This window comes from Gadus macrocephalus, chromosome 9 (genome assembly GCF_031168955.1).
Source record: "Gadus macrocephalus chromosome 9, ASM3116895v1".
Lineage (NCBI taxonomy): Eukaryota > Metazoa > Chordata > Actinopteri > Gadiformes > Gadidae > Gadus > Gadus macrocephalus.
Genome location: NC_082390.1, coordinates 15,047,303 through 15,066,886, shown reverse-complemented (window position 1 = coordinate 15,066,886; position 19,584 = coordinate 15,047,303). Strand labels below are relative to the sequence as shown.

The following is a 19,584-nucleotide window of genomic DNA, read 5'->3' as shown; positions in this document are numbered from 1 at the left end:
AAACAACAGTGTTACCCCTTATGTTTTTTTCATGACGACCAAAGAAAAACAACAGTGTTACCCCCTTATGTTTTTTTTCATGATGACCAATAAAAAAACAACAGTGTTACCCCTTATGTTTTTTTTCATGACGACCAATAGAAAACAACAGTGTTACCCCCTTATGTTTTTTTTCATGATGACCAATAAAAAACGACAGTGTTACCGCTTGTGGTTTTTCCATGATGACCAAAGAAAAACAACAGTGTTACCCCCTATGTTTTATTTGATAAATATCGACAGTGTTACCCCTTACGTTTTTTTTCATGACGACCAATAAAAAACAACAGTGTTACCCCTTATGTTTTTTTCATGACGACCAAAGAAAAACAACAGTGTTACCCCCTTATGTTTTTTTTCATGATGACCAATAAAAAAACAACAGTGTTACCCCTTATGTTTTTTTTCATGACGACCAATAGAAAACAACAGTGTTACCCCCTTATGTTTTTTTTCATGATGACCAATAAAAAACGACAGTGTTACCGCTTGTGGTTTTTCCATGATGACCAAAGAAAAACAACAGTGTTACCCCCTATGTTTTATTTGATAAATATCGACAGTGTTACCCCTTATGTTTATTTCAAGACGGCCGATAAAAAACGACAGAGTTACCCCTCATGTTTTTTCCATGTTGACCAATAAAAATCGACAGTGGTACCTCTCTCGACATTTTTGCAGGGATCCGAACCTGAGCTGTTTAGAGTGTTAGCCTCCGAACTTATCAATGCACCATCAAGACCCCGAAAAAAGTCAACACAATGGTTATACTTGACTTTATAATTCGCATGAAATAGAGATAAGAGTCTTCAAACAAAGGACATCAACCGGACTTGAACCCCGGTCTCCAGGGGGATAGCTCACAGCTCTCCACTTCCCACTGAGATTTCTAATTTAATTATGTCTGAGGTTATATATGACAATAGACATGATAGCATTTCGTTTTAAATTGAAGATATTGTGTTTTCCACAGAAATTGAGCCGCGGTCTCCAGTGGGTTAGGCAGAGTGCACACCACTGCACCACTGAGGCGATGACAATACACAATAATCAATCATCAATAAAGAGGATATACATGACATTAAAATGTATGTGTGTATTTCTATTATTTATGGGTTTTTTTCATGACGACCAATAAAAAACGACAGTGTTACCCCTTATATTTTTTTCATGACGACCAATAAAAAACAACAGTGTTACCCCTTATGTTTTTTTTCATGAGGGCCAATAAAAAACAACAGTGTTACCCCTTATGTTTTTTTTCATGACGACCAATAAAAAGCAACAGTGTTACCCCTTATGTTTTTTTTCATGAGGGCCAATAAAAAACAACAGTGTTACCCCTTATGTTTTTTTTCATGACGACCAATAAAAAACAACAGTGTTACCCCTTGTTTTTTTTCATGACGACCAATAAAAAACAAGTGTTACCCCTTATGGGTTTTTCATGACGACCAAAGAAAAACAACAGTGTTACCCCCTATGTTTTATTTGATAAATATCGACAGTGTTACCCCTTTTGTTTTTTTCATGAGACCAATAAAAAACAACAGTGTTCCCACCTGCAGGACTTCATTATTCCGTTTCGTCCACCTCGACCCCTCCGTCCATCAACAGCGTGTCTTCTTTCAATCCCCGTTTATCCATATCCAAAGCCGAAAATCAATGCAAACATTTTGTTCATCCGTTTGTCCGAGGAAATCCAACACCGGCAACTCTCACGAATATCGCACATGAGTGGAAATTGAAAAAAATGTCCCACATTAGGGCAACTCACCCTATGTAAATGCTTGGTCAATTAGGTTGTATCCGTAGAGAACCTAATTTAAAGATGTTATAAACCTATAATTTTTTAAGCTTTATTATCTATCAAAAAACATCAATGTCCGCCATCAGAAGACAGTAGATAGGCATTTTAAGAATAAAATGCTGAAAACATATCTAATCCAATGTTTAGACCTAAAATGATAGGCTAGATCAATACGGGGAACAAAATGACACAGATGTTTGGCCCAAATTGTTTCGGTATTATTGAGCAAAAATACCAACCTTTGATTAGCCGTATTCATTTTACAAATCACTGCGGATAAAAGCGCCTCCAAATAGCATTGTGCACTAGCTCAACATCACCATTGGAGGGCGCAGAATCTCATTAAACACCGTATGTTTTGTGACTGAACTCCTAAATTTAAATTTTTAATCCAGCCACAAAAATGTATTTCTCTCATTCAAATCTACCAGTTGTCTGTTAATAAACATCCCAACCTGTTTATTAGTTGAAACAGTTTTCTGTAGCACAGGGCAATAGGTAGGTATTATAGTGTACAATGAATCCACGTGGCCGACGATCATTAGTGTGGGAAAGTGTAGACTCCACGACCACACCCAAGCCAAACCCCGATATTACGCAGGACATCACAATTAAGCTCTCGTGGTTTACATTCCTCACCACACCCATTACCCCTGTGAGTGACAGACTATCGGACCAGGCATGAGAGCACAACCTATACATAGCTTTCCAACGTCCTTTAAGCAGCATGACATGGTGCCCACTTGAAAGATAACACTTACTCAAGTTTGGAGTACAACTTCAGATCTAGATTGACTGCACGTGTACGGCTGTTCCTTGTCCAAAAACATGTGCGATGTGCAAGTGACCCTACAAGCTAGCTGCCCTACGTGGAATGACTACTTTACCAGAACTGGTTTAAGACATACCTTGGGGTGGCATTCTGAGAATTCTATTTCAATCCTAAATTAAGTAGTTATATCGCTCCATGGGAATGGATCATGTTTCAAAGGCAGGGTATTTGGAGAAACTAATTAGATGAATGTAGATGTAAAAAAGTAAGTCTGGAGGCTGGAGCAGTACATCTGAAGAAATTAAATCTGAAACAAACAAGATAAATGTGTAAGACTTGAAAGACTTGAGTTGAATTGCCATGCAGAAACGTAGAGCCATCTTACTCTTAATGACAAGTAGTTCTGAGTGCTTTGCCAATAATCAAGACAGGTCTATAATTTGTGCGTGAATAGGCAACAAGCTGCTAAAAGTTGTGCATTTGGGTATTCTGAAAGAGTGGCAGAATTAAATCACATCCACTTCATGCCCTGCTAATCAACGAAGAGCAAAATATATCCGACGTGACGAGTTTCGTTTTCAAACACCACATCAAGCCACAAAATAAAATACATTGGATGTTGAAATGTGTATACTCAAAACCAAAACCTAGAACGCAGGAACCTTTCCCGAAATTGACATCAACTGCACGACTTACTCACTTTACGATGCATCATTGGGACAATGTATATCACAAGCGCCCACTTGTGTATTGCAGGAGCTAGGTTTTTGTGTGCAGCCCACAGCCCCTGCACCTGTGATGACAATCAAAGGAGTGAAGAACCCCAGGGTATGAAAAAGATAGATTTATTTAATGACAACTTAAAACGGAATCAAATAAAAACAAAAATACAGGAGTTAAGGGAGAGCAGCAGACTCCACATTGAAGAGCGAAGGAGAGACGATTGGCTTGACCCCTCCCCCCTCTTCAAACACAACAAACAAAAAGAAAAAAAAGATTAACAAAAATAAGGACAGACAAACGGACAAAGACAAAAGGGGAAATGATAAACTATTCAACTTGGAAAACCACCTTCAGAAGAACATCACAACTTGTTTTTCAACTAAAAACACTTGAAGTTTAGCCACGAGTTTTTAAAACTGCCTTTTCCATTTTTAGAGTCATTACAAAAATGATAATTATGATAATAACAATCTCCATTTAATAACAATATAATAACAATAGCAACATTGTAACGGTAGAAGCTGTCCCTTGGTCTTAGGTGGGGACAGGATCCATCAGTCAGTTTTTCAGAGATCGTAATCGGTGAGGCTAGATGGACAGTGAGTGAAATGGGATTGTAAAAAAAAAAAAGAAAAAAAAAAGGGTAAGATATCTCTCTCAAACACGCACACACAAAGAAAATGTCAAGGAGTAAAACCAGTTTCAATTTGACAAAACCGAAATGCAGTTTTTCTTCCTTACTTAAAAGGGTACAAACAGAACAAAGCTTAATTTATTGACCCTTAAGTCAAAATGGGTTGACACTCACGATTCCACCAATAGCTCAGCCTGCTTAGCCCCGCAGTCACAACATTAGCACAGGCTTGAGTAGGTCTGTATGCGTGTCCATGTATGCGTGAAAACACGATGAACTGGTGCTTATGCGCATGTATCCGTGTCTGGCTTTGGAATTAGACACTAATTGCCAGCCCAAACCTTCCAACAAGTCCCTGGCATTCTGAAAACTTTACACAGTGGCAAGAGTCTGTAATCCTCAATTCTTTCCAAGGATGTCAGTTGACCCAGGAGCTTCCTATGATTGACCACCGCTGATGCTTGGGTTACATTGCTCAAAACGGAGGAGGCTACATCTTTAAGGACCTCATCCGAGCTATTTTCACAACATAGGCACGGTAAACAACCTTTCCTTACCACGCATCCTAGTTTAAGAGCCTTATCCAGTACAGTATTGAGGGTCTTTGGCTATCCCCACCTATGGCTCTACCAGAAGGTAGACTACAACTCGTTGTGTTTACACTACTCCTTCTGCGATCAAACTGCTCCACAGCAACTGAAGGCTCGTGTTCCTTTATTAACCAATAGGCAGCCATGGTCAGGACTTAACGGATCCCGAAGGAGGAAAATTAACAGTACTCGTTCAGCTCCACCCGTCGGAGCCATTGGCTGTTAGTGTTTAGAAGATCCAACAGAGGTTGACTTCCAAATGCAGAGCGAGGCTAGTCCAGGTGGCTGGTCAGCTAGCTAAATAACTAGCCACATAGTACTGACCAAGTGTCCATGGTAGAATATACATAAAGCCATGCTCAGGGTGCTAGTGACCAGCGAGCAGAACCCGTGCCCTGAAAGAAACAAATAACAGTTCCGCTTAGTTAAAGGTTCAGCTCTTCAGAGATGTTGGGAGCGTGTGTGTGCGTGTTTTCGTCTGGAAGGTGAGGCTGACAAACAAAAAACAATAACAGGAGGTGATCATCTTTGAAACGAGATACCACAATGCAAACTTTTTTTTTTGTGTTTGTAACAAAACGAGAGACAAGAGAGAAAACGAGAGAGAGAACGAGAGAGAGAACGAGAGCGAGAACCAAGACTGGATGAACTACAGCGAGAGAGAAACAATAATGAACTATAAAGATACTGCACGTGTGCGCGGTGTGTAACGGAGATGGGTACAAGTCTATCCGCCACTACACAGTTGAACCCAGGCGTGTCCGTTCAACGGATGCTCCGTCCATACGTCCGTACATTCCACCCCCGGCGTCCCCCCCGTGGCTGCCCATCAGACAGTCCACTTGGGCCCCGTCCTTCTGTCTCCAGGGGGTGTTGGGGAGGGGGGGGGGGGGGGGGGCGAGGGGGTGTGGGACTAGGGTAGGAGGTCACCCTTTCAGTTTACTCAGAACGTAAGTAACAAATTATTTATTTTTGTTATAACTGCAACCGTTCACCCCCCCCCGTTTCCCGGGAATGGGGGGGGGGGGGGGGGTCGGATGGCGCCGCCGGAGGTCCCTCAGCACATGGATATGGTGACGTTGATGCCCAGGTTCCCGTTCTCCGCAAACAGTTGTGCGATCGACGTGTCAAACACCAGGCAGTCGCTGTTCATGATGGCCGTGGCGATGCCCTCGTGGATGGAGCGCGGCGTGGCCTCCCACGTGAGCCGGCGCCGGTGCCCGTTGAGCTCCAGGCGGTAGGCGAAGTTCTCGGCCTGCTTGCGCGTGCCGATGAGCTGCACGATGGCGAAGAACTGCTGGTGGCCGTCGTACTTCTCCTGCTTCTCCAGCACCAGCATGAAGTGGAAGCCGAAACACGACTGCATCATCACCCAGTCCACGGCGCCGGGCAGGTTGATGTCCGTGGCCAGGAACACGATGTCTTCCCCCTGGGGATGGACGTCGGGAGGAGAGGTCAGGGGGGGAGGAGAGGTCAGGAGGGGGGGAGGAGAGGTCAGGGGGGGGGGGGGGGGGGGGAGAGACAGCGAGGGGTCAGTTCTCGTATGTTCACCGGGTTGGCATTCAGGTGCGGTCATAGCGCTCGAGGGGTTTCACTGCGACTTGTGTGACAGAGTACCGAGAGAGGCAACACATTGACAGAGACACCAAACTAGGTTTGCTATTGGAGTCAACCTGTTGCGCAACACGATGCAAAGTCGCAGACAGGTTTCATTTTTAAAGCCTTGAACGTAAACACGCTGCCTCATGGAAATCCTAATAAGAGTGCTCCCCTCGCACAACTTTCATGCAGTTCCAGACATTCACACTACAACCTTCTACCCGTCAGCCATTGGGTTGCTCCCCTGGAGCAGTGCCTTGCTCGGAGGCACCTCAACGGTAGCTGTTGAGGGAGGGAAGAGTATTATTCACTTTCCCAGTTGGCGCCTGTGGAGTCAACCTGGCAACAGTGCCGTCTCCTCTAGGGCTCACTCGGGCCTCCTGCGGGCCTCGTCCTCAGCACTCTAGGGCCCAACGCAACGGGGCTTGGGGTAAGGGGCCGTGTGTATGTGGCGTGCTCGCAGGGAGGGGGGGGGGGGGATTTGAAACACTATTGGGTCGTTTACTCAATCCGCCTCTCCGACAAAAGGCCTCGGCCGCGCTCTGAAACGAAAACAAGGACCCCCTCCGGCGGGACCCGTCCCCCGACACACAGTGGGCGAGCGGCGGTACGAGCGTCTCTGACCTGCAGCGTGGTGATGGATTTGTGCTGGTGCATCAGGTGGGGCATGACGGCGTCCAGCGAGCCCTGCCACTTGCAGGAGGCCCCCGGGCAGGGGCAGGAGTACGGCCGGAACTCACACAGCTCCTCGTGCTCCGCCTTGTCCGTGTGCGGCAGCGTGACCTCGCAGCCCGACGACGCGTACTTGCAGGGGAAGAGCACCGAGTTGGCCACCTTCTCCATGGCCAGGTTCCGGATGGAGCCGAGGGGCCCCCGGCACGTGGGGCAGCAGGTGAGCTTGGGCCGGCAGTTGGAGCACACCTGTGGGAGGCGCCGTTGTTAGCGTCACGCGGCGAACGCAGCCCCGAAAAGAGAGATGTGAGCCTAACACTTTGGTTTACTTAAATCAAGATAAAAATGTTGCGTTGTGTGTTGTGTGTTTAGAATACCAACTACAATGGAATTTTGTCTTCGGCAATTTTTGGTTTTATAAGTGTCCATAATTAAGTAAATCATAATCATTATCAAAAGAAAAGTTGAATACTTTTTCTGACCTTTTCGGTCTTACCTCTGACAAATGGCCCACATTCAAATAAATGACGGAATCCTAAACTGAAACTAATAAAAACTGAACTAAAACTAAGCACTTTAAAAGATGTAAACCAAACCAATACACCTGCCATACAACAAATTAAAACTAAGCCAAAATTGAAATCCATAAAGTCAAAACTAAAAAAACTAAATGAAAGCCAAACAAAAATATCCTCTTTTTTTTTTATGTCAAGACTACTATGGATTCATTCCATACAAAAACCTGTGAGAACATCTGGAGCAGTAAACCCTGTCAGGTGGGGTTCCTTCTCAACCAGGATGGGGTGCGGGGTGTGTACGTACCAGGTGTCCCGACTGGCACTGCAGGATTGGAGGCAGGACATAGTCGAAGCAGACGGGGCACTCAAACAAGCTGGCCAGGTCACTGTTGGAGGCGGTGGTGCCCGACAGGGTGGGCACGCGCTGGGAGGGGGGGCACTTGGAGGTTCCTGTCGGCAGCGCGGTGGCGGTCTGGCGACTCATTTCTGGGGACAAAACAGACGAGAGGGTTGGGTGATGTGGCTGTGATGATATCTGTGTGCCGCTGTAGTAAACAGAGAGAGGACGCTCCCCTACTCATCGTGGACGGGTAATGGAAGGTTTGAATGGGAACACGGTCAGTGTGAATACAACTCCCGACCACTGAGCGACCAAACAGCTAAACAATGCCTCGACTTGGTAGGAAGCGCAGCAACATTCTGGCGTCATGAAAGAGGCTGCATCTGATATTTACCCCCTAACCTTTAAGATAAATTGGATCAGAATAGCCCCTACCCTTTCAGCCCCTGTTGCAGAATTGGTTGCAATATTGTGCAACCCCCAACATACATTTTGTTTGGCAGAGATATTCATCCACAGTGAAATAAAAAGGTAGACACTAGACAAAAAAGTGGAGTGAACTCAGATGTGTGGTATGCGTGTCCTCAGTGTGTGTGTGTGTGTGTGTGTGTGTGTGTGTGTGTGTGTGTGTGTGTGTGTGTGTGTGTGTGTGTGTGTGTGTGTGTGTGTGTGTGTGTGTGTGTGTGTGTGTGTGTGTGTGTGTGTGTGTGTGTGTGTGTGTGTCGAGAGCTGCTGTTTCCAAATCGTGCTGTGCGGTTGCCTTGGCAACAGTTGCATGTCTAAAAACGGGACAGCCTGTGGAGCGGAGGTTGGGAACGGTTAGAGAGGAGTACTAAGAGGAAGAAATTAGGGGAAAGGGAGAAAAGCCTCTTCCTCCTGTGACTGTGTAGTTTAGAAGGGAGGGCAAAGGGGGAACTGATGAGATAGGAGGAGGAGGAGGAGATGAGGGAGGGTGTGCAGCTAGGAAGAGACAGGAAGGAGGATCTGAAGGAAGCAAAGGTGTGGCCGGTCGATATGGAAAAAAATTAAATCGAAAAACGTGTGATGAACCATCAAATACCACTGAAACACACCTGGTAAGACGGAGGAGAGGTAGAAGAGTAAAAATAAGGGGTCATCTGATTGGGGTTGACAGGTTTTTACTTAGCTTCATAAAAAATGTATTTTTTTATATTTTCCATCTTGAACACTGAGTTCATATAATTGTAAACTGTATTTTGATTTTATCTGGTGCTGCTGTTATTATGCATACATTAAACTGATGATTATGCTAATAGATACTTTGAAGCAAATCCAAGTCGCTGTGTTTGGGTCTATGCGTACACAGACACCGTTAGCTTGTGTTTGTTACACCTGCTGGCCTGCCCGGCCTAGCTCATCCTTTTAATAGCCTTCGGGAAAGAGACACAAAACTTCACAGCACGACCCAGAACCCAGACAGGAAGAGAGGGGAGAAGAGGGAAACGTGTAGGGGAGGGAAAGAAACAAGTATTCGAGGGAGGTGTGAAAAACGAGGAATACACAGATACAATTGGACAGACAGCCGACATAGACCGAGCAGAATGCTCCATGCGCAGTGTTCTACAGGCTTGCGACCAGCAGCCATTGTACAGTCTCCCCAATACCTTGGTGCTGGCAGGGGCATTACCCTGACATGAATGCAAAAACTCCACATCAACAGAACTAAAAGAAAGGCTCTTGTCCTAGTCATACCCAGGAAGATCTTACTGCAGCTCTTACCACACACCCTGCATTCTCCACCTCTCCTTTAGACTATAAATAAAGGCTTACGCATGTAGCAAGAACAAAATGCCACTGCTGCTCCAGTGCACTTTACTTGTGATGCACCGATACCGATACCAGTATTGTGCTCATGTACTTAGTAAAAAAAACTCTGATACAACCCCCGAAGCCACTCTACGCAACATTATTTTGTAGAGCCTAACCTTTTGTAATTTGTCATATATGATCAACATGGTTATCTATGCCATTTTATCACTGTTCATCAATTTAGTCTGCAATTGAAAGAAAAAAGAAATCGGATGTGTGGAGCTCTGCTGTTGACTTTGCAGACACTTATTGTATACCACCACTACGGTGGTGAAGCGTCCGTCTGAGCATCGATTTACTTAATACACGCGTCCGAGGGAAAGGCTTCCGGGGCACCTATAGTATGTGACGCATTTCATATACAACATCGCTCATTATAATTCTCCTACACAACGACGGTACTAAAAAAAGTATCACAAAGTTGCCGTGGGTCGTAACCATGGCGTTAACACGCCCCCTCCCGGTATCTGCAAAAACCCAAATGTAAGTACTTGTACCTGGCCTGAGAAAAAGTGGAATCCGTGCATCTCTATTTGATTTGGAATTTATGGAAATGACACTTCCGGTATTGGATGTGGCACAAGGAACTACTAGGATTTTGTAGTTTCAACAATGAGATGCCTATAACAGATGTGGTGACTTTATCTGTACCGTGATTGTGCGGATAAGCTCCTGTGCCATGTGTAAGCTGGCAGCACAGCACAGGCTTTGGAAAGGTACTGTGTGAGCACATCTGTTAGGGCACACACACGCTCGTCCCGTAGGCCACCCTCCTGCCTGTAGAAACAACTGCTGTGACAGAGATAATGACTGGCGAGCAATTAGTAGGACTAGTCCTGGTATGGGAGCATCAGGGCCATGGCCACTGTCGGTCAGCTGTCTTAATTATATTTATTTAGCTCACAATTTAAATTTCAGACCGCTCCAGGATCATGTTGGACAAATCTGGCCATCTCTACCCCGAAATGATTTGGAGAATTAATCTTGGTTTGGAGAATTAATCTTGCTTGTCAATCACAGGTGCGTGAAATGCAACACTCCATGGCGGACGTTGTGTAGGGAGAGCTCAATTAGAGATGGGGCCGGACTATTTTGAGTCGTTCTCGGTTCTTATCTACAGCCCATTTAAGAGCCCACTGGCTTGTTGACTGCCAAACTGTCACTAGTAGGAGACCACCAAGCAAAGCAGTTATTGCGCCTTGTTGCCAAGTATTTAGCAACAAGGGTCCCATGCACACATGAAGGTCACACTCTGCTGCTATGAGCTTATGTATTGTGTTAAGATGACAATGTTAACTAGTTGGTTCAAACGTATTGATTACTTACTGACCCATCAACAAGCAGAGAAAATTACAGGCGTTTTGCTTGCGTCCAAAAAAATATGACCACCTGACCGAGAGGAGGCAGTAATTGCGCTTGTATGCTTCTTTGTGAACAGAAAGGTTTATGTGCTTCTAGTATTACACACAAAAACACGTACGGGAAATTTATGAGCATAGATTAATTGTTGGGTACACATAGTAACGTGTTGGCAGCACATAGGACTAAAACAAGAAGAGACCTGCACAGCTCAAGTGATCACAAAGAGGGATAAACATAGCATCACTTACAGCCAGTATATGAGATAGGAAGTGTCTCGGCCGATATAATAGCAAACAGACAGGGCCCAGGGATTCATTTGGTGCCAGATAGCTTTAAAAGGGTTTTTAATGTCCTCAGAGTTGAGTCAAATTCGTTAGGGCTTATGCATTCTAATGATTTAAACTGTAGTGTATGGCACAATAAAGATGATGTGGTTTTATGGGAGGGGGGGTAATGACATTGCCCACTTCCTATGCTAAATTTGACAACATTTAATGAATTAAAACAGATTATATGAAACCATTTAAACCCTAATCCGTCAGAAAATCTTGGTACCAATATATGAATTGTATTTATACTAATCAGCTATACAACATCTCAACAAAACAGTATGTTGCATGAAAATATAAATTACACATGATACATTTTTTTCTGGCACACTGAACAAACTATAAAGACAATAGTCCATCGATATAAAAACAATATAAACAAACCGTGGCACCCTTCTCTAGGTCAGGCACATACCTTTTTACAATCAACCATTTAGGTATTCTGCTTTCTCTTTGCATGACCAACATTTTGCTTCACTTATTTCTGAACCGAGGAAAAAACATCTCCCGACCCAATTTCAATGTTGTTGGATGCCCAATCACAACTGATAGTATTCATAGTGGGCCAAGCCAACCCCAGACTACCCACTATAAACTTCACAGATGGATAGTCTAAAGTCCTAGGATAAGTGTCTAGACCATGCAAGTACATCATTTACAATTCACTACAGAGTATTGCAGTTGTCGTAGAAGTACTTTGTAGCTGCATGTACAATATTCTTTGGTTCCAAGGTTTGGATTCAAAGAAGCAGAGCTTTTAAGTTTTTAGGAGGAAAGGAGAGTGGAACGGGCAGGAAGAAGCTTACTTCTCTCATGTGTTAAGGGGTAGATGCAAGATCAAATCAAAACACAACACAGGTTGAAACTGTACAGATAAAATCAGGGACTTTAGTTCATTCCAAACAGCAGGCATAACCTCAAGTGGAGAGCCAGAGAAATAAACCAGCTGGGGGGGTGAGGGAGATGAAGATAAGGGAACTGTCATCCTCTGAGATTTTACTGAAAAAAAGAAGAGAAAACACACCTTCGTCCATAAGATTCCTCAGTAGGGCTTTCTTCTCCTCTTGAAATGTGAGGACCTCTGAAAAAAGGAGAACAGTTTATGAATGGCAAGTAAAAAAACAAACATGACATACAAATTAAGGACCATGGATTTAGGACCCTGATTCTACAGCTAATTTCAGTGTTTGATTTCAGGCAAGGCTTGAGGACTATACATATTGGAAATATTTATCAGACGGACATGCAGCGGTTTTCATCAAATTTCATTTTTTTCATCTACCAAGGATCACATACCTTAAATGTAAACCTCATCAGAATGTATTAATTTGTGCCAGGATTCAACCATACTAAACACACATATTCAAAACAAAAGACTCGCTGACTCAAATCCAAAGCAGGCAGGCTGCGTAAACAGACTCATGAGTAATAGATATGACAACATGAAATCATAATGTTTACATAAGAGAACAAGAGTGACGGGTCAATTATAATTTTTAAATAGGCCATCATCATCAGGTAAATAGGACACAAAAGGGCAGCTGTGAGTGTGACATGGTAAATGTGTTCCTGAACACCTACACACCCATTGTGGGAGCATGCGCCATGTAGGAGCAAGCAGCACACAGACACAAATTAAAAACAGACAGACTCAAACTCACTTCTTGAAAGCCAAGCCACTTCTACTGTATATAGCGATATTATCAAGCCCTAGCATTATAATTACAACAGAAGCACAGGAATTAACAACACCTTGGTGCCACCTCAGTCGGAGTGTTTCTGACTGTCTGTTTGTCAAAAAACGTAATGTTAACCCGAGGCTGGGGGCATGAATGGAGAGGAGTATCCTTGACATGCCCATTCACCTTTTGTCCTGTTCCCTTTTGTAATAGCTATAAGGGACTACAGGTTGAAGAAGGAGGGCTGGTCAAGCAGCACAAGTCTAGCAGGCGGCTACGCTTTCGTTCCGCCTAAAGAAATAGAGGAAGAACATCAGTGTGGGCACTCGTAGCGATGATCCCCATTTGTAAAAGGGAAATCCTGTTGGACTTCTGCTTAAAATGAAACATGTTCTTCTTTTTAAAGACCCGCAAAACAGAAGGTCCACGTTTCAAATCCTTCCACGTGGTCTTCTGTTGGAAGTTCATATCAAAAAGGTGGGCCGTCTGTTTGATGAACAAATCAAGAGAACCCCCCCCCCAGCACAAAAAAGCAGCCGTGCATAGCTTGGAGATAATCCAAAGAAACTGTAGTGGACATTTTAGTTACTCCAGCTTTGAGAGATACCAGCAAACATGCCCGTCTGGATAATCGTTAGTCATCTAGAGAAAGTTCATATACGTCTTTACATTTAAAACATAAAAAACATTCAACCAACAGCTATGCCAGCCCATTCTCTAGCTTTGGAGCCTTCAGCCTGTGTGCAGCCGTGCTGAAACTTCCTTGATACATCCTAGAGCTCTGGCAACAACGACTGGATCACTGGAAATCTGGCAAGGAACACGAGGCTGTCTCGTCCAGCCACTGTAGTTTCACCACTGGATAATTATTATTTTCCAGCTCCAGCTGAGAGCAGCCCTGTTCTTCACAGTGCCGAGTCTGCATGAAACAGGCGTATAGCCTGTTTCATGTGTGTGCCTGTTTTCCAATCTTGCCTTAAATAAAAAGGAAGGAGCTGGTTTTACATGGTGGCAAAAAAGGTGCGAATGCATCTTTGAACCAGACTTTGTCGTTGCATCCAAGCGGCTGGAGAAACAAAATTTGCCAAACAAAATAGGCAACCCTCTGCTCCCATGGACAGCTTGGCAGACTGACAGAAAGGGAGGAGAGTGAGAGAAAACAGTAGGGGAACTCCCTGTAGAGGGAACATGAGATGACGAGGCACTCGGCTCCGTCTCCCTCAGTGGATTATGTATCATTTAAATACTTGCTAATGATACTATAACTATAATAAATAATAGAGGACTTAAAAGAAAACAATAGGGAATAGCATGATCGCATTTGAATTGGAACTAAGACGCAGGTTCATTGTGGATGTGTAAAATTGAATGCCAATCTTTCTGTGCGGTAATGGTACAGAAAAGCAATACCTACTCTCGTTCTCAGAGTCCATACTCGAGCTCAACCTCGAAGCAGCGCCCTTCCCTGCATCCTCCATGTTTCCTTTCCATCACGTTTCTTTCTCCTCACACACGCGCCCTCTTTCAGTGGCCTCCCAGCCTGCGCTTGGCTCCTGCCTTCCCCGCTCTCCTCAGGCCGCCTCTCTCCTATGGCAGTTTTTTTTAGTTTTAATTCCCCCCCCCCTTCTCTGCCCCCAGCCGACACATTCTGTCTCCCTCGGAGCTGGTCTCAGGTTACAGTCTTGTCTGGCTGTGTGCTGCCTCTCCAGCTGCCCTCGCTGACACCTTCCATCCCTTTCTTGCTAGCGTCTTCCCCATCCGTCTTTTCAGACGTCATTATTTTCTGCTCTGTCCGGTCTCGGTAAAGTGTGAGCACGAACCAAAACAAGCATTTGTTCCGAGGGAAAAACAGTTAAGCCACAAAACAAAGCCTCAAATTGGCTTTAAATCATCTGCTGGAGCATTTTCTTCTTCTTAAGTATGGAAGGGCAAAGAATTCTCCTTTAACCGCAATATCACTTGCTGAAGATGTACAGCCCACGTACCCTCCATCTTCATTTTCTGGTGGGAAGATCGTTTCAAAGACAGGCTTGCCGTTGAGGCCAATTATTAGTGATTGGTATCACCTCTGTTTTACAGACCACAGCTCACAGAGTTGATGAGGACATCACGTAGAGTTATTATTTTGGGACAACATCAAGCATGAAAACAATTTGGATGCCAACTATCACTTGCCATTCTTCTGGGAGTTTTGTAAGGCGTTCAACTCGCTGTCCCGATCATGCCCGTGCTAAAAGAACCTGAAGCACAAGAGGTTAACAAAAACATCCCTCACACGATTCATCCGAGTCAAGAGGGTTAAGATGGCAGTGAGGCAAAGCCATGAGTGATACTGCTTAAGTAAATTGAGCTAATACTTTTAGTGAAGGCCAGTAAAAATTGTCTTGGGGCCAGAGTGTTGAAGATCTACTTGTCTGAACCGACCAGTATCACAACATGTTGAACCCTGAGATGCTGCAATGACAGTTGTGTGAAAATGGGTAAAATACAAAAAATACATAGAAATGTTCCATTACATTTTACTCTGCATTTATTTTACCAATGTAAAGTTGAATTCAAATGTATTTAAAGCAGGGGTTTATGAACACATTAACAAGGGGAAATTGTTTTGCAGTTCTTCAGATGAAGCCGTCAATCAGATAGGAAGTGGTGAGCGGCAAAGGATGCTCTGAACTCCATTCATGTCTAGGGCTTATGCAGCAAAGGCGCAGCCCTGCACTGAACAACACGATGGGTACAGACTACAGAGTTCAGCACCTCTCAGGGCCAGCCGGTTCAAAACCATTGCATGTGTCCAATTCACTTCTTAATAGTAGTATTGAGTTAAGATATGTATTTGGTACAATATGGTTATGTTAAAATGGGCATTTATGCATAGAGCCTCCATCATGGAAGTTTGAGCACCTATGTGCTTTACTATGCAGAAACAATATTGTATTGGGCCTTTTTCCTCTGTTAAGAGTGACAGAAGGAACTGCCACCGACTCTTGAAAGAACCCCATGGCCAGATGCAATAAATTCCCCTGACTTTGGACTACATCTGCTCACATTATCACCAGACCCCACCCCCAAAAACGACACACACACACACGGACACACACACACGACCACTGTGACAGTAGTCGATGCCTAGTGTATTATTAAGAGGGGCACAGCAGTAGCAACAACAATGAGCCATCTGGAACAGGCGGCAGTTCATCAGCAGCCTAATAGAGACAAACACACACTTAATCAACTTCATCAAGTCATATTAACACAGAACGACTAAAAACAAAGAAGAGACAAATAAAAGCTAAAGAAAAATAAATTCAACAAAGAAGCTCTGGCTTAAGGATGTAAAAATATAGCTCCTTGATTCATACCCTCACGTTGTTCATTCAGTTCTCTTCTACTAATTTAAGAGGATTTTTCAGTTATATTGTGCAGCAAGGAAATGCAGAAAACCCTCAACATTCAAAGGAACGAGAGAGATCGGTATTACGACCAAGAATTGGCTCATTGTTCAGCAAATAACAATCGCTCCAATTGTAGGACCAGTGGCCACATTTAAATAAGACAATAATATACAAGTCTAAAACAAAACCGAAATTGTCTTGTTAAATTAGAACACATAACAGGTATTTCTTAACGCAATCCAACCTTATTTGGATTAAGGTCATCCAGAAAATGAAGATGCTTGTATGAACATTTTGATCTTAATTAGGTTGAAATTGGAGTGATACACTCCATGTAAACATAGTCAATGAATCACTCCTAGTATCACGCCTCCCCATCAGCCCAATGCACATGGGCAAATTACAAAGAAAATGGCTGTTGAAACATGGAAGACTTAATGAGGTTTGCCCACCAAAAGGAATGGCTTGATAACCCAGGCTGAAACCCAGACAAAAGCCTTTTTCAACCTCAAATTAAGGTCATGATCAATATACCGCCAAAGGCATGGAATAGGGAAATGATGTACACATCACTTATTTAATTGCTATCATCAAAAGCTGTGACTGGAACGTTTACCTGAGTTTTAATAATTCTATAAAAATTCAAAACAATGCGCAGCATTGTTCTGTTCCAGTCAATTTCAGATTTAGGATTTTATTTGAAAGAATACATGAAGATCATTGCGGTGAGTCCCTTCAGAAATACAACATCTGCTGTTCTCCATTCAAAATAATCGCATTGATTCTACCATGAGCAAATGCTAGATCACTGCCGATCATATGTAATTTCTGCAAAAGCGAAATTCAATGGTGAGGTATACGTTGTTGTGCTTCTGCATATACTTCCGACAGCACTATCAGACGGCCTTTCTATTCATAATGCCACTATGAAGTGATGGGTTACGTTGATGTTAAGACATGGTAAAGCTTAGCCAATATGTTGGTGTGGTTGAGGTCAAGGCAGAGATCTGGGAGGCGTATCTCTAGGCTACCCTCACTGGCCCCACGCATAGAGACGCTTTTAAAATGTCCGGGAGTCTTTCTTTCTTGCGTCAATAATATGCAACATATACTACTGAGGGCTTTACATTTTAAAACGTCCAGTGAGAGGTCAACGTTGGACAATGTTAAGTGAAATATAGGCACCATATCCGGGGGTAATCATAACGCTGTCATTACCTCTGAGACAGGTCATATACGCTTAGAAGCTATGCAACGTTAGCTCTGTTATCGTCCGCCACCACCAACACATCTAATCCAACACTCGTTGCCAGTCTGGCCCCTGTACGTCATCAACCAATCATGTACATTTATAATACCACCATAACAACGACATGCTTCTAGTGTACTGCATGAACATTTACAGAAAATGCCCAGTCTGTCAGAACACATAACGACATAGCTTAGCTTACGTTGCAGACAAACGGGGCCTTGCCTGCCGTAAAGCAGCGACGTTAGCCAGTACACTAGAAGCTGAGCTCTGCGAGTACATCTCAACCAACAAGGAAACGTCAACTAACATGCCGATATTGCAGTATATAGATTGTTTATGTTCCATGACGATCGATTTACTTCAAGAATCCTAGTGCAGTGCATACGTGTGTATCTTACACGACCAGCACCAGAAGACGCTAATCACCTAGCATTGCTAGCTAGCTGGTTACTAGGCGAAGCTAACGTTGATGCAGCGCTAATGAACCGAGCTAACATCAGCTAGGTGCTTAGCTACCATTTGCTCAAGCAAGGCTGTTGTTTTCCGAACAGAGACTGTAGCGAAAATTGTGTTTTACTTGCATAGGCCGTGATACTTACCTCAGATGAAGTGTCCCAGAACGTACTATGGCGAAATGAATGGATGTCTAGATGTTATTAACCAAATGATTCCGTTTATCGTTTTTCATTCGTTAGCTCGATGTATCCACATTCGCGCTGCACTTGGAGCTCAAACGAGACGTTTGTACCAGCCGGTCGGGCTCGCGCACAGTTGTTGAAGTTTGTCGCGGGGACGTGCTTTTTCCAGATAGCAGCTGCCACAGCTTATCGACTCTAGTGTTATAGTATGATTTTTTTGTTCAAATATAAAAACACGTTTACTATTACTTATCCTTACTTACTCTTGACATGTGTTTATTCTTGAATATGTAAACGAAACAAAAGTATTTTGAAAGGCAGGCCCCCATGGTCAACTATTATCTCCGTATGGGTATACCTGTATAACACATCCACCTATAGCCGTTTGATGTGTGTGTCTGTCTCAATGAAGTGTTTGTTTGTGAAAGAGAGAGAGAGAGAGAGAGAGAGAGAGAGAGAGAGAGAGAGAGAGAGAGAGAGAGAGAGAGAGAGAGAGAGAGAGAGAGAGAGAGAGAGAGAGAGAGAGAGAGAGAGAGATTAGAGTAAAGGACTGGTTATGTAATCTTATTGTCTTGTCCATAGGAAGAAGGGAGCGAGAGAAAGAAAGATATAAATAAGGAAAGAAAATCAATCACATTTAGATAGAGTAACCATTTGAGTGAATGGGCATGTGGGAAATTATTTAAATATTTGGAAAGAAGAAACAGGGTGGCAAGAGATACAAATATCTAAAATGTGTAATCGAAAAAAGTTTTCTCTGTGTGACCTTATGGAATATTTATTTGAATATCTATTATTTTACCTTAACCATACATCTTATTCAATGTCTTACAGACACATATTGCTATTTGTCAGGTGTATTACAACCTCTTCCTTTGCAATTGAACAGGCCCTGTTTATGACACATGCTCTCTTTATCAGATCATAATGCACAAAGAGGGTATACAGGCATGTGTACTAGTGCATTACAATGTATAGCCTACCTCAAAATGCAAGTGACCAAACCTGTCAATGCGGCAACCATTTTATTGTCCACATATGAAACACAACCACAACATGAACCAGAAGCAAATGCAAGCAGCACAAAAAGAAAAGTAAAAAAATACAGAAAGGTACAACAACTCGAGGAACGGAATGTCAAGGAAACACGGAGAAGGGAGTTGGTCTGAGGAGGGGTAAGGGGAGAAGGGGATGCAGGGCTTGTGGGGGATGGGGGCTCCAAACCCACGGGAATGCTAAGCTGTTCTGGAATGCCAGTTGAATCTGGTTATTTCTGCTGGGACATAACAACACATGGTGGGAGAAGGGAATCAAGTTGGGAGGGTGGGAAAAAAGTAGGGGACAGGAAATATATGGGTTTAAAGGTAATGGTAAAGTGCTAGAGTAGATGGAGGAAAGTAAC

General features: G+C 43.6%; 1 protein-coding gene across 3 annotated transcripts; it reads right to left on the bottom strand.

Annotated features, from left to right (window-relative positions):
• Positions 1-3,450: 3,450 nt before the first annotated feature.
• siah1 (siah E3 ubiquitin protein ligase 1) lies at positions 3,451-18,576 on the bottom strand. Of its 3 annotated transcripts, none has more exons than XM_060061026.1 (6): positions 18,144-18,576; positions 15,073-15,137; positions 12,243-12,299; positions 7,662-7,843; positions 6,792-7,088; positions 3,451-5,997 (listed from the first exon to the last, which is right to left on the bottom strand). In XM_060061026.1, exons 3-6 carry the CDS (start codon positions 12,250-12,252, stop codon positions 5,626-5,628), a joined length of 861 nt encoding a protein of 286 aa, XP_059917009.1. In that variant the 5' UTR covers positions 12,253-12,299; positions 15,073-15,137; positions 18,144-18,576; the 3' UTR covers positions 3,451-5,625. The 3 variants fall into 3 exon arrangements, with proteins under 3 accessions (XP_059917009.1, XP_059917010.1, XP_059917008.1); XM_060061027.1 differs by lacking the exon at positions 15,073-15,137 and adding an exon at positions 13,084-13,188; XM_060061025.1 differs by lacking the exon at positions 15,073-15,137 and having other exon boundaries at positions 18,144-18,575.
• Positions 18,577-19,584: the final 1,008 nt, after the last annotated feature.

Bases quoted from the DNA above. Each gene is read 5' to 3' on its own strand.
- siah1 (XM_060061026.1), bottom strand. The intron at 7,089-7,661 runs GTACGTACACAC...CGCCTCCCACAG, and splicing joins AGTGCCAGTCGGGACACCTG to GTGTGCTCCAACTGCCGGCC. The intron at 5,998-6,791 runs GTCAGAGACGCT...GTCCATCCCCAG, and splicing joins AATCCATCACCACGCTGCAG to GGGGAAGACATCGTGTTCCT.